General features: G+C 42.1%; 1 protein-coding gene across 2 annotated transcripts in view; it reads right to left on the bottom strand.

Moving 5' to 3' along the window:
• DCBLD1 (discoidin, CUB and LCCL domain containing 1) overlaps positions 1 to 8249 on the bottom strand; it is a 67635-nt gene extending 59386 nt beyond the window's left edge. The window contains exon 1 of one of the 2 annotated variants that reach the window (XM_036925034.2): positions 8000 to 8249. In XM_036925034.2, the coding sequence (XP_036780929.1) occupies positions 8000 to 8111 (112 nt within the window). In that variant the 5' untranslated portion in view covers positions 8112 to 8249. The remainder of the gene's footprint in view (positions 1 to 7999) is intronic. The other variant, XM_036925033.2, reaches the window with a different exon arrangement.
• Positions 8250 to 13657: the final 5408 nt, after the last annotated feature.

Raw genomic sequence — 13657 nt, forward strand, 5'->3', positions numbered from 1 at the left:
CTCTGACACCTATTTCCACTCAAGATTTCACTTATAAGTCCAGGACAGGCAATAATAAATTTAAGGATCTATATTTAAGCCAGGGTGACATTTCTGAACCTAAACAAAAGTGTCAATTAGGGAATTATTTGAGCATTAAGGTGGAAAATACACAAAGAAACAGGTTAAGAAGGTTTGTGAGAACATAATGTGTATGCACCAAATATAAAGAAAAAGCAATCGATGTTTACTGACCAGAAAATAGCAAATCTCAGTTGGGAGTGAGATGGCATCTTATCACGCATCTACTGAGGTATGAAACAAAAGATTTGGGAAAGGAAAAAAATAAGCCTTATCAAACTCATATCACATTGCACATTCCTGGAAATTGTACAGCCTCTGCACATTCTTCAGCCTGCACTCTGAGTTATGACAATGCAATAAAAGCATATGGTTAGCTATGAAATGTGACTTAAATAGTCTTCATATTTCAGTGGCAAATGTGATCACCAGTAAGAGAAACCAAAGACTATTAATTTATGACTTTGTTGTACAGATAACCCCATGAAACTGTGTTCCTCCATGACTTTTTTTGGCTTCATCTCCCTTAGACATGAGCTTCCCTTGAAGATTAAGGAGAGCAGACCACCCTAAAACATGTAGAACTGTAGGATATGCATGTTCATCCCAGGTGGGACACACAAAGGGAATATGCTTGGTGTAACAGATTCGATCTCTCAATCGCAGTTCCTTCCATAGCTCTCAGATTTGATGGGATTAAATTAGATGCAAAAACACCTGATAAAACAAAAAATACATATGACAACAGGGTTTTAAAACTTTATTTACGTAACAAAATTTGACTCAACGAGTAAAGGGATCAATGGATGCTTAAACCATTGAGGGAAATGTTGATGGGGAACAGTAGTTTTACTGAGACAATTATCCCACAGATTACTTGTAGGTCATAAGAGGAAAAGGTGACTTTATAATGGAAGGATCAAACTGTCAAGTCACTGATCATTCTTAGCATCACTTAAAAGTGGGGCAATAATAAAAATAATATGTACATCTTGTGATACAAGTATTTAGTGCTGGACACCTTTGAGGTACTTTTACTAAAACACAGACTGAATCTCAAGTCTTTAGGTCTAACTTCGGGATTATAAAAAAAATACAGAGGCAGATAGTGCACCAAGTAAAAGACACATCACTCAGAAGCAGCCAGTCCAATTTAGGATGTGAGCTTTGGCACAGAACAACTGGACCTGATTTCCTTGTAGAAAAACAAAAGTGTGTGGGTAGGAGTCAGTTGTAGATTAAAACTGATTTAAGAGACATAATAACTAACTAAGTTTTGGACCTAGTTTGGATCCTTGTTTATACAAAGCAATAGTAAAAGACATGTTTAGATTAACTGGGGAAATTTGAATATGACTTGAGTAATAGATGATATTGATATTACCATTAATATTTAGGTATTATTAGATGTGCCCAAGGCACGTGGTTATGTTAAGAAAATGTTTATAGATGCAAATAAAATATTTAGGGAAGAAATGCCATAAAGTCTTAAACATATTTTGAATATCTTAGGGGAAAAACATTGTGTCTGTTAATAATACAGCACAGCAACTGTGGCAACATAGATAAAAAAGGGAAAAGAAGAAAGAAGACGGAAAAAAAAAATTTCCTACCAAAATGCAAGAGTATCACAAAGATTTTTAGACCCTTTTGAGCTAGTACTGACAGCAGGTACAAGGCCCATCTGCAGAGCCAGGCTATCTTCTATTTTATTCTGGCAAAGCAGGGGCTTTCTAGAAGCAAAAAACAAAAAGGCAAACCTTGGTTCATGTAATTCTCAAAATAAGGAGCCTCCATTCTAAACTCCTCGGAGTGGGAGCAATTCAATAAACAGATATCACATTTCAGTGGTCCCATGGGCTATTAAGTCTCAGCAGTTTTCTCATTTGGGCTGAACTCAACCGCATGTCAATCTGAGCTGAACTTGGCTTTCGTGGAAAACAATAAAAAGGCTGAATTAAATTCACTCAGCCATTTAAAACTTAAGTGATACCCACAGAGATGAGATGCTTACCATTTTCCTCTGTAGCAAATTTTATGCACTGGCAATTTACATTTAACTGTACTTCATAACTTTAAGTCTCTATTGGCCTTGTTCTTTGTCAGAAATAATAGTGTAATAGAATTTTGTTTTCTTTTTTCAATAGAGTGCTCCATAAAAATCATTTATGCACAACCTGTAGGCATATCCACTAAACATAATCATGAAATGGAGCCACATGGCACTAATTTCTAAGGATTTAATTTTGTGACTAAAGAAAAGAAGGACTGTTCTTTTTCCCCTTCAGCAATATGTAAATACACTGGACATTGAATAAAAAGGCTATGACAGTGGCCACAATTTGAGTTGGAAAATGTTTGAATATAAAAACAAATGTGGTTCTCAGTAAAAATAAACTCCAAATAGTCTCATCACTGACAAAGTTCATCCCTTTAAAGTTAAATCAATAAATTAAACTTAATGAGGACCAAGAAAGACACCTTATCTTTCTGATACTCAGTACATTTAAAGTTAATGTTTTTTCAAATATAGACAAAGCAAGTTACTTCTGACTTCATAAGCAAGGAAGAGTTATTTGACACAAGACAAGAATCTTGACAAGATTTATAGCTGATTGGCCAAGACAAAAATTCTTTTCCTGTTGGATATTCCTCAGTAGCCATAAATGACTTAAAAATGAATTCTTGGTTTACCTGAAGGTTACTTCTAAAAATATATAACTCAGAATTTTCTTCCAAATAGTATGGTAAAAAGCTTTTAATAAGATGTTAAGTTGGAGAAAAAGCAGAATATAAAGGCATATAGTGATTAGGTAGTAAGGTGAGTATCCGGCTATTAGTTTGAGTGTTTATACCTTACACATATTTTATATATATAAATTTTGTCTATCTAATTCTTAGTAAAAACTAATAGCAACTTTTTTAGTGAAACAACAGTAGACAGTAGACAGTCCGTAAGTTTGTGTGTTTGCATATGTGTACTTGTTGGAAGGATATATATTTGTATGTGTATGTCAAAAAGGTGTCCTTAGTGGTTCTCTGCATAACAGCTTCCTTGCAGAATTATAATATATCAGTATAATATTATTTATTGATAAGCTTTGTTCTACAACTGTTCTGCCTTTTAATCACTGAGGAAGATCTTTGGGGAAGGAGCCAGGAAAGAAAGCACATTCCTAAAAGAAATTTATTCTTTTCTTAAAAAAACCTCCAGTATAGCTTTATAAAAAGGGAGGAACTGGGTACCATGGAACCTCTTAGCTGTTACCTTGTTTCAATGTTATTCTTTGCAGCTCTTCCCACAAAAACATCCACCTAACCTAAAATTACTATACAAGGCACATTTCTGCAAATAATGGGTATACTTTCACACAGCATATAGCTCTCAGAGATAGTTCATAAAAACTAGATTAATAGATCAAGTAGAAGTAGCAGTAAATGTCAATAGTGTGGTTTAATACAGTGCTAATATCACAAATATCTAAGCACAGTCCCCAAATAATCTTTGAGGTAAAGTCGACCCCTCATGCCCTCCGGGTAATAACTATCTACATATCCTAGGGGACTACTGACTCACTGAGTCCAAATCAGTATATCACCTGCTTGTCTATTCATTCTCAAGACTGCCAGCACCTAATTCATGGCCACTTACCTGGTGTTGCCTTAAACGACTCTCAGAGATTCCCAACCATTTTCAAACCTTAGTTACAGCATTCACATATTAACTCAGAAAATAGTTATCTGGAGCCTATTTCACCCAGGCATTGTACCAGATGCTAGGGGTGAAGATAAAAGGCTCCATTTCATCTCTGGTCTCATGGATCTCAGACTTGCCCCCTCCCCAATCTTCTCTTCAACCCCACTGACAGGCGACTTCAGTTTGTTGATCTAGACTCAGCAAACGAGGGCTCACAGAATTTACTTCCAAATCAGGTTAGAAATCACCAGGTTAGAAAAGCCCATCAATTAAGTCTTCCCCACCTTAAAGGCAAACAACTTTATATATAGATACATATACACAAAGCAGAGAGTGAACATCTTGGAAGACAACATGAACATGACTTTCAGTTACAAAATTGTTCTACAGTCTAAGGAGAAAAAAACAGTCTCAAAGTCTGGCATTATTTTCCCTTTCATCCTCAGTGCCAGTCTTTGAATATACCAGAATGAGTTCCTCTATTTTAAATCCATATTTTCAGACTTTTTATTTACCAACAACAGTTGGACTAGACATACAATTTTATTACTTTGTCTTGTTCAGGTTTTGATTCTCAACTAGAGGCAGCTCTGACTCTTTAACAGGCAGGAACTGTTTTCACTGCCTTTTCACCCAACCTCACGGAGCAGTATCCCCTACTGAACGCCCTCCCTCCTGAGCACCCATCATGTGCTGGCCCCTGTTCAAAGCACAAAGCTCCTCATGGACCTTATATTCTTGTAGGGGGAAGACAGACAAATGAAAACTGTATATTCTGTTGGAAGATGGTAAACTGAAAGCAGGTAAGGGGAATATAGGATGGCAGGAGAGTTACAGGTGGTCAAGGAACTTCTCCCAGAGGAGGCAACATCTGAACAAAGGCTAAAGGAGGAAGGAGTCACATGGATATTTTTGGCAAGGCTCTTCCAGGTAGAGGGAATGACATGTAAAAAGGCTCTGAGGTAGAAGAGTGACTGATACCTTTGAGAAATAGCAAGAAAGCCAGTATGACCAGAGTATAAGGGAGTCTAGCAGAGAATGAAGTCTGAAAGGCAGGACAAAGGGGTCCCCATATTTGTAAAATTAAAAGTAATGAACAGTAATGAAGAATAAGACAGCAGGCATTTATTGTGAGCTCTTACTATGTACTATATGCAATTCTAGATAGGTTATGTGTATTATCCTCTTAAAAATGTAAAACAACTGGTTGCTTAATACTCGAGCTGACCTGACTTAATGCTTTAGGACATATATAGCAGGAAGTTCAAAATTCCATAGGAAATAGTTCCAGGAACAAGTTTTGTTTCTTCCTTAACATGACTGAAACATTTGCTAAATGCTGCAATTAATTTAACTTCCCCATACATCTTAAAAACAAAAACATGATCCTTTATAAATGTCAGATGTCTTGATTATTTCCAAGTTATGGCTTTTTTAAAAAAATATGATTTTCAAGTCTGTTTCAATACCAAAGGGTTAAAGGGTTCAACTTATGAAATGAAAAATTAATAAATACAGTTTGGATTACTATTCAGAGGTCAAATCCTGCTTTCATAACATCCTCATCTATTTAATGAAATCTTTAATGTTACTTCTTTCTTTTCTAAAATATTTGGTGTAACAATATTTCTGAGTACTACAAATGACATCTGCTAGAGCCAAAAGATATGGTGTGTATTGTTCTGCTGGCATGCTCCCTTCTGCTCCAGCTTTTCAGCTTAATTTCAAAGGCACCCTTACATAGAAAACTAAGCATGCCAAGGAAGCTCAGCTTGCTAAACAAAATTAATTAGTGGAAGCACTAGAGGTACCTTCATAAAGCATTTCAGCAGACTCTTTATTACTTATTTTCCACTAAATAAGAAATAATTTGAAAATATTTCCTAAATATAAAGAGATTGTTCAGTTCAACCCAAGAAACACTTACTAAGCACCTTGTCAGGTGCTAGGAAGACAAAAACCATCCTAGTTGCTCCCCTCAGGAACTTACAGTTACAGGGCTGACAGAATCCCAGACCTCCCAGATGAAGTCTGAGGTGGGTGCACACACCAGTGCAAAAGGTACCAGAATGAACTTATGTTAGCTTTTAAAAGCCACTCACCACAAACATCAGGTACCAGCTGTCCCATGTCTAACCAAATATAAAGGAGTGATGACTTAAGAACTGCCTTTTCAATAGTAACAAAAATTAGAGTTAGTTGACTTTTAAGGCAATTTTTGAGCATCCAATTTCATGTTTAAAAGTTTCCTCAGAGAGTAAGTGCTTATTTAAAAGTTTTGTCAGAGATTAACTGCTTATTTTTATTCTTCACTAATACTTAAACACAAGGAGGAAATATTTAATATCCATTTCCAAATATTTTGGTGAGGAGAGAATCAGAAAATTTTAGTTAGCATAAATTCATCACATGTATTAAGGGCATTTTATTCTACAAAACTTGTAATCAAGGTAATAAGACCTAAGTTCAAGTCTATGGATTTATACAAACTGAATCAACACTTACATGTGATATAATGTAAAGTTAAAAATCACATGAAATGACCTGTGTAAATATCCAACTTTAGTTAAGTGGGTCCAGAGAAGCAAGGTATAAGAAGGGGCAGAAATCAGCCCAAATTCTGTGCATCAAGCCTTACTGCCTCAGGCCGGGCAGGCTATCAACACTAGGAAGGGTAGATACTTTTTCAAAAAAATTAATTTAGAAAAAAGCACCAGATAGGCAAGCAGCAGCCCTACAAAGGAAACACTACAGCTTCTTGGGGTCACCTGACTGAGGAAAACATCTTAATAATTTCATTGACTAGGCTTACAAATATTCAGTCAACTGCAATAAAGGCCAGATTTGAAACTCAGTAAGAATTAAACAATCACACTTGTTCCCAGAGAACTGCTCTACAAAACACCCAGCAAACAGCCTGTATGACCATATAACATCTGACACTTCATTTGGAAAGACGGGTGACAGCTTTGGCCGGGTTACCAAAGGCACTCATTGCGGGACCAATTCATAGATGTCATAAAAGTGCATTTTCAAACAGTGACTTGGGAAACATTTTTAAAGGCTTAACACACCCATGATCAAAATTCTACATATTTAATAAAGGAGTACATATTAACTTAAATTTTTACGATATACCTAGCATTATGCTACAGTGCCAAGACAAATTTTGTCTAAACTTTAGCTTGCTATTGATTAATTAATTTTAACAAATTGGTATGTAAGCAAACTTAGAAACCACTACCAAGGCTCTGCATCCTGAGTATCATCAGTGTTTCAGACTGGGAATGGATCCACAGTTCAGTGAAAAAAAAAATGCCAGGATTTGGTTTAGTTTGGATTCTTGTCTTATTAGAAAACATGGGGTGAGGATGGGGGAACTGTCAAAATATTCCGGATACACTCATTGCCATTAAAATAACGTCAGTTGTATAGGGGCAGAAGTAAGGTAGGACAGAAACAAGAACTGAAAAATCTCAGCAGAAAGTAGCCCCTTGCTATCAGTGAGGAGCTTAATTAACAGGGATTTTCCTGGGCTGCTAAGGCGGTTAACTTTGGACTATGCACTGGAAAACTCGGTTGTGAGTTCGTTAGGTCCAACCTGAAGCCAAGGACGAACCAGATCCAGAGAAAGACCAGCCTGGCCTGCAGTCGACACTCAAACACCCAAGAGGAGGCCAAGGCACGTGATTCGAAGTTGGGGAGCAGGCAACACTCTTCTGAATGAGGAGCTGCCGCCTCTGCCCGCCCGCTTCCGCGGCCAAGCTCGGTGCAGCATTTCCCAACCATTCCGGGCAAGCCGCAGACGCACACGCCGGATTCCAGACGCGCCGCGGGGAGAGGCGACGGGGAGGGCCCGGCCGCCCAACTACCGGGCAGCTCCGCCAAAACTGGGCTGGAATGTCCCCGCACTCGTCTCTCCCGCGGCGGCCGGGGTCGTCAGCTCGCGACCCCTGGGCCCGGCCGCTTCGGAAGGGGCCGGCTGGGTCAGGAAGTGTGGAGATTAACGTGAGAGGGGCTGCAAGTGAGGCAGAGCGGAGGCGCCAAGCTGCTTCCCCTGTTTGGGGGTTAGGAAGGGGTATCGTGGTGAGGGAGGGGGCGAACCGCACCGCAGCGACTTAGTTTAAACTCGAGTAGCCGGCGACGGGAGAGAGCAGGGCTGCGCGAGGTCCAGGCGGCGACCCGGCTTCCTCCACGCTCCGTGCCTCCCCGCCCCGTCGCCCGCGGGCGCGCTCCACTCACCCAGCTCCTCCGCTCGCAGCCGGGGCGCGGAGGACACCAAGAGCAGCAGGGCCAGGAGGCCCCGCCGGGCAGCCCCCGCCAGCGCGCCTCCGCCGCGGGCGCCGATCACCATGGCCCCGCCGGGCGCCAGCTTGGCAGGTTCGGCCTCCCCTCGGCGGGCGCGCAGACGCCGCCGCTACCCGGGCCGGGCCGCCTCCTCCGCGGCCGAGCGCGGCGCCGGGGCAGGTTGCAGCCTCCGCCCGCCACCGAATCCCATTGGGGCGGCCCGGCCCGCCCGGCCGGGGCGTCTCCCGCCCCGCCCCTCCCCGCGCGCCGGCCCCCACAGGAGGAAGTCGCGCCCCAGGCGGCGGCGGACGTCGAGGCGCAAAGGCGCGCCCGCGGTCCCCGCTAAGTAATCGGAGCACTCGCTTCACTCTCTCCTTTTCCCTCCGCCCCCAATGCGCGCGAACCTGGCGCCTAGGAGACACCTGGCCGTGTGACCTACTGCGATCCATGCAGTGCCGGGGCCCTCCCCAGAGTCCCTGAGGCGCGCGGTGGGCGCACCAGAAAGATTGCTCTGCTGCAGGGCTTTGCCAGCCCCACCGGTGGGCGTACAAGTGGGGGACTGTATGTTGTGATGATAGGACTGGGGGACTTGTGATGGTAGGATGATGATGGTGACAACTAAGATCCAGCTGAAATCCCTCCATCCGTCCGTTCATTCATTCAAAAGTTCTTAAGTTCATCAGTGCGCCTAGCAGGCACAGTGCTAAACCCGTGTGGCACTCGCAGACGTTAAAACTAATCAGGCAAGCATTTAATGCAAATTGCGCTCGGTGGCGTGGAGAATGTTGGTGAAGCACATTCGGGTAGATTAATCAGATGGTGGGTGAGGAGGCTGCAGGGGAGGTGATCAGTCAGGACAGGCCTCACTTAAAAAGTGGCATCGAAGCCGAGACTGTGCGAGTGAGAGGGACTTGGTAAAGAGGAACGCGAGGGACAGGCGAACAGAGTGTGCGAAGGAGCTTAGAGGCAAGGGCCAAGGTGGCGGGGGCCCGGTGAACAGGTGGGTGCATGGCCAGACGAGGAAGCCCGAGCACAGGGCAGGGACCAGAACGTGGAGGGCCTGGAAGGCCATGTAAAGGATGTGTCGCTTAATCCTGGAAGATTTCAGACACAGGATCTTATTTTCCCGGAGAGGGAGGAGGGCTTGGGGAAGGCCATTTGGAAGAGCGGCGAATTACGAGGCTATTACCTAGTAGTTGAATGGGGAAGTGGCAGTAGAAATGAACAAGGACAGATAAAAATGCGTATTTTAAAAACTCCCTGACGTCTCCAGTCCGCTTGCGGTTAGTTCTCCCGCACTTCCTCCTGTCGCCGCCATAACGTTCGCACTCCGGCCCGGCGCTTTTAACCTTCCTGGGTGACCGCAGCCACAGGTGCACCTGCGGGGAGGGAAGTATTGGAGGGGGGAGGAAACAGCAGTCGACTTTGGCGGGTCATTTGCTCTCTGGATCCCTCCATAGACTCGGTTCATACATGCGTTCCTTTTTCCTGCTGTCTTTGTTTTTTTAACTAAAGGAAAACAATATTGAATTTCCAGTGAGATTGTTTTGGGGGCTTTACCTTCTCGAAGGCAGCAGGATTCAGAGAAAAGAATTAGGACCTTAGAAATGAGGTTGATCCAAGTCTGAATCCTGGATCAGCGACTAGCTGGGACTGATTCTCTCTGGGCCTCGGTTTGGCTGGGGAATACAATACCTAACTTTCCTGGCTCTCACAAATAATGTGTATAACGTTCTAACATGTAAGAGGTACTCAGTAGATAATAGGTTTATCGTATTTGTATTAAAATAAATGCACACCCATGAATATATTGAGTATTCTGGCACACAGAATATAAAAAGACACTTTGATACGTTGAATCACTTTCTATTTCCAGTTTACCCTGTTTCTTCTTTTCTCTTCATTCTTTCTGAGTTTGGGCAGCTGCTGCTGGCCCTTAACAGGCATGGTGCTGAGCCATGAATGAAGGAAGACAATGGGAGCATTGTTTACCAGTGAGGAATTTACAGGGTGAGGCAGGTGAGCTCCTAGGAGTGACCTTTTCCATTTCAGATAATACCTTGATGGGAATGGAGTAATCTGTTCTACACCAGAACCCTCAGCCATATCAAGGGAGAGATTTAGGATCTGGTAATAATGAAAAAACAGTAAGGCCAGTTGGATCCTAGCACTTCCTTTCCCATTCTTTCAAATCTCTTGTTAAGAAAAGCATAGTGAAAGAAAAATGTGACAAGATTTTCAATTATATTTTTAATATATAAATATTAAAAATATTTGAGGTTCATTGAATTGCTGTACTTGAACCACATAGACTTTGATGTCAAGCATGTGTACCTGTTTTGTTCTTGGTAAGATTCCATTTTGGCCTTTTTATAATCCAGGCTTTCCTTATTTTGCATATCTTATTGCAATTTATATTTGTATTTTGTAGCACTTCTGTAAAAAAAAGAGAACAGCTGGTCAGGGCTGCCTTGTTTTATATAAACTATGTATTCTGTATTGCTTAGGTAATTTAAAATTTAAATAGAACTGCAAGCCTAGTATTATTCTAAAGTAGTTAGAAAGTTTAAGGTTGTGGTTCAATTTGACAATCGAATCAATTTTGTCCTTAACATTTAGTAACCCTGATTGTGACTTCATGTAGAAGACCAAATGAGATATAAACTTAAAACCCCTACAGGTTTCTAATTCCTGAATACTCTCCTTTTTCCAGTTCAATAATACATATATATATATTTTTTTTTTCAACATTTTCTATATGTGAAACAATGTGATGGAGATACAATGAAAATACAGGTACCTCTCTCCTTCATTCATGTTCCTATAGTAGAATTTTGAGAGAAGTAGTTGTATAGGTTGATAAGCACAATGATAGCAGATCTTCAGTGTGCTATAGAATCACAGAGGAAGAATATATGGCTGGATTTCAAAAGTTTGGGAAAGTGTGGGAGGGAGTGAAGATGGGAATTAGAAGGAAGTACTGATTGTCAGATGAGGAGAATGTAGGAAAAAACTCAGAAATAGAGATTACAGAGTGCTTATAGAAACTGAGCCTAATTCATCAGAGCTGGAGAAGTGGGCCTGAGAGGACTGGGAGACTGCAGGCCGAGTGGGACGCAGGAGCAGGATCTGAGGGCTCTAGGGCCCTGCAGCCTGGGTGGAGAATGGATTGGAAAGAGAGGCAGGAGGCCAATTAGGAGCTTGTGGCAATACTTTTAGTGATAATGGCGCCTTGCCTCTAGTGCTCAAAGGGGGAGGGGCGGTTCCCTAGGAACCAGCACACCCCGGAGCTTTCTAGAAATGCAGACTTCTGACCCCACCTGTACTAGGACCTCTGAACCAAAATCTGCATTTTGATAAGATTCCCAGGTCAGGAGAACACCATGGGTAGATCTAAGAGATGAATGGTAGGAAAACAAGATATAACTAAATCTTAGGATATAGGCAGTGAGAGAGAAGAAGGATTAAATTCTGAATGCAACAGTCAGAATAATTGGGATGACCCACATTATTACCTCCTCTCTAACTCCATATTCACTTGTCAAAAACTCTGGTTGCCCATGTTCCTGAGGTGGATGTGCAATCTAAGCTCCAGCAGGGATTCTTAAGCGCTGTTGCTCACTGTGGCTGGATCGCAAGTTCAGGTCCTCTCTTTTGCCATCCCCAAAACTTAATTTTGTCAATGTGTTTGACCTTGGAGATACTGCTCCACGATTTAACTTAATTATAGTAATATATACACCAGAATCAATACAAAATTTATTAATTCACAGTGAGAATTATGAAATGGTGAGGGATAGTCTTTCAGCCTGAAAACAACTTTGGGAGCCAGAATCCATCAGAGGTTGGTAGGTGAACATGAAAGAAAAGAAAAGCTGATTGTTTGATGGGTTCTAATGTTTGAAGGCAACAACATGAGAGTGCTGGGTCCTCCCCATCCCTCACCCCTGTTAAAGTAAAAAAAATTATTCTGCCACTTATTAAAATGATAAGAGAGACTTTATTTGGGACCATTGCAATAGGCGTCAAGGTTAGAGCAATAGGGGAGAGCGACCAGGCTTATTTCTGAATACAGCAAAGAGCCAGGGATTTCCAGCCAGTGAACAGAGGGATGAGTGAGTGGATGGCAAATGGCTAGGGGCAGACATCAAGGATAGGGGGAGTCTTGCGAAACCCACTTAACAGGATTTCTGCTGAAGACAGGTCAAGGACTTGTACATCAAAGGTGGTAGATGAGGAACTTGATCAGTTAGCAAGGATGATCAGGTATCAAGGGTGCAGAATTCTTTCTAAACTGACTTAGCAGGATTCTTGCTAAAACTAAACTAAGTAGGCTGAAGAGAGGGCCCAGGGATGAGGCCTTATTGAAAAGGGGGCTCAGAGGAGCCCGACTTTAGTTTGGTCACATAGAGAGGCTTTGTCACCTACACGTGGGTATTTCTGCCACCAGCTCTAAACAGCTGGAATAAGCAGATCAAGTGCCCTCCCAGTGGCAGAGCTTAGAGCCCAGTCACCACTTGCTGCCTAACTTGGCCATTCTCTAATTTCCATTTCTTTAGATGTAATGTGATAATCAGACTTTCCCTGGCCTAGCCTTTCTCCCATATCCCCTCATTTTGTTTCCAATTCTTTCTTTATTGATTTATGGTATAACTTGCAAGAGGTAAGTTTCAATTGCCTTCATTTGTGTAGTTCAAATAAATACTTTTTGAAGAACACTCACATACTTCATCTGAATTGGTTCTTAAGACAATTCTAAGACACCTGTTTCCTAATTGTGTCCTCAAGAAACATGTTTATTCCCACTGGTAGATTTAAAGAGCACACTACAGACAAAGAAACTTACTGATTGAACCTATTTCCCAAATGCATTCAAAATTTCATTTTTGTTTTCTATGCTGTGTGTGTTAGGGGGGAAGATGGGTAACTTCCTAGTTTTTATTTCAATTTTGTTTTTTTCTAAACATATTCAATAGAAGAAGAAGAGGTATGGTAGGGTGGCTTCATCTCCCAGGCTTAAAAGAACTCATCACCAGGATTAAAGATGGTGGTGTGAGAGGAGAGACAGAGGCTTCCTCCTAAAACCATATACAATTAGAAAATATAGTTGGTGCAACTAATCCTGATAGAGCAACAGGAAAGAGGACTGCGCCACACTGCATACACCTGGAGAAAAGATCAAACCTCAGGGAATAGGATAACATACCAAAGCTGTGGGTGGGCAGGACCCAAGCCCTTCCCCCACCCCAGCTTACCAGTGGGAGGAAGAGAAACGGAGCAGCAAGAGAGTGGAAGTCCTGGGACTGCTGAATACCTAGCTCCGGAGATCTGCTCTGGGAGCACAAACCTACATTTCATGGTGTTTTCATGATACTCACATGATTATGGGGTTGGAAAGCTAATACAGGCAGAATTCCTGGAGAGACTGAGATTCCAGCCACTTGTGGAAAGCAGAGATCCATATCCGGCTGCTCTGGGACAAAAACTTATGCCTGTGTGCTCAGCCCACTGGTTCAGGCAGTGGAGACAGGCATAGCAGCCGGGAAGCAGGAAACAGCTCCTTCCTTCCCACAAGGCACCAATCCCACTCCCTTGCAAACCCCAACATTGCTT

The sequence above is a fragment of the Manis pentadactyla genome, chromosome 12 (assembly GCF_030020395.1).
Source record: "Manis pentadactyla isolate mManPen7 chromosome 12, mManPen7.hap1, whole genome shotgun sequence".
Lineage (NCBI taxonomy): Eukaryota > Metazoa > Chordata > Mammalia > Pholidota > Manidae > Manis > Manis pentadactyla.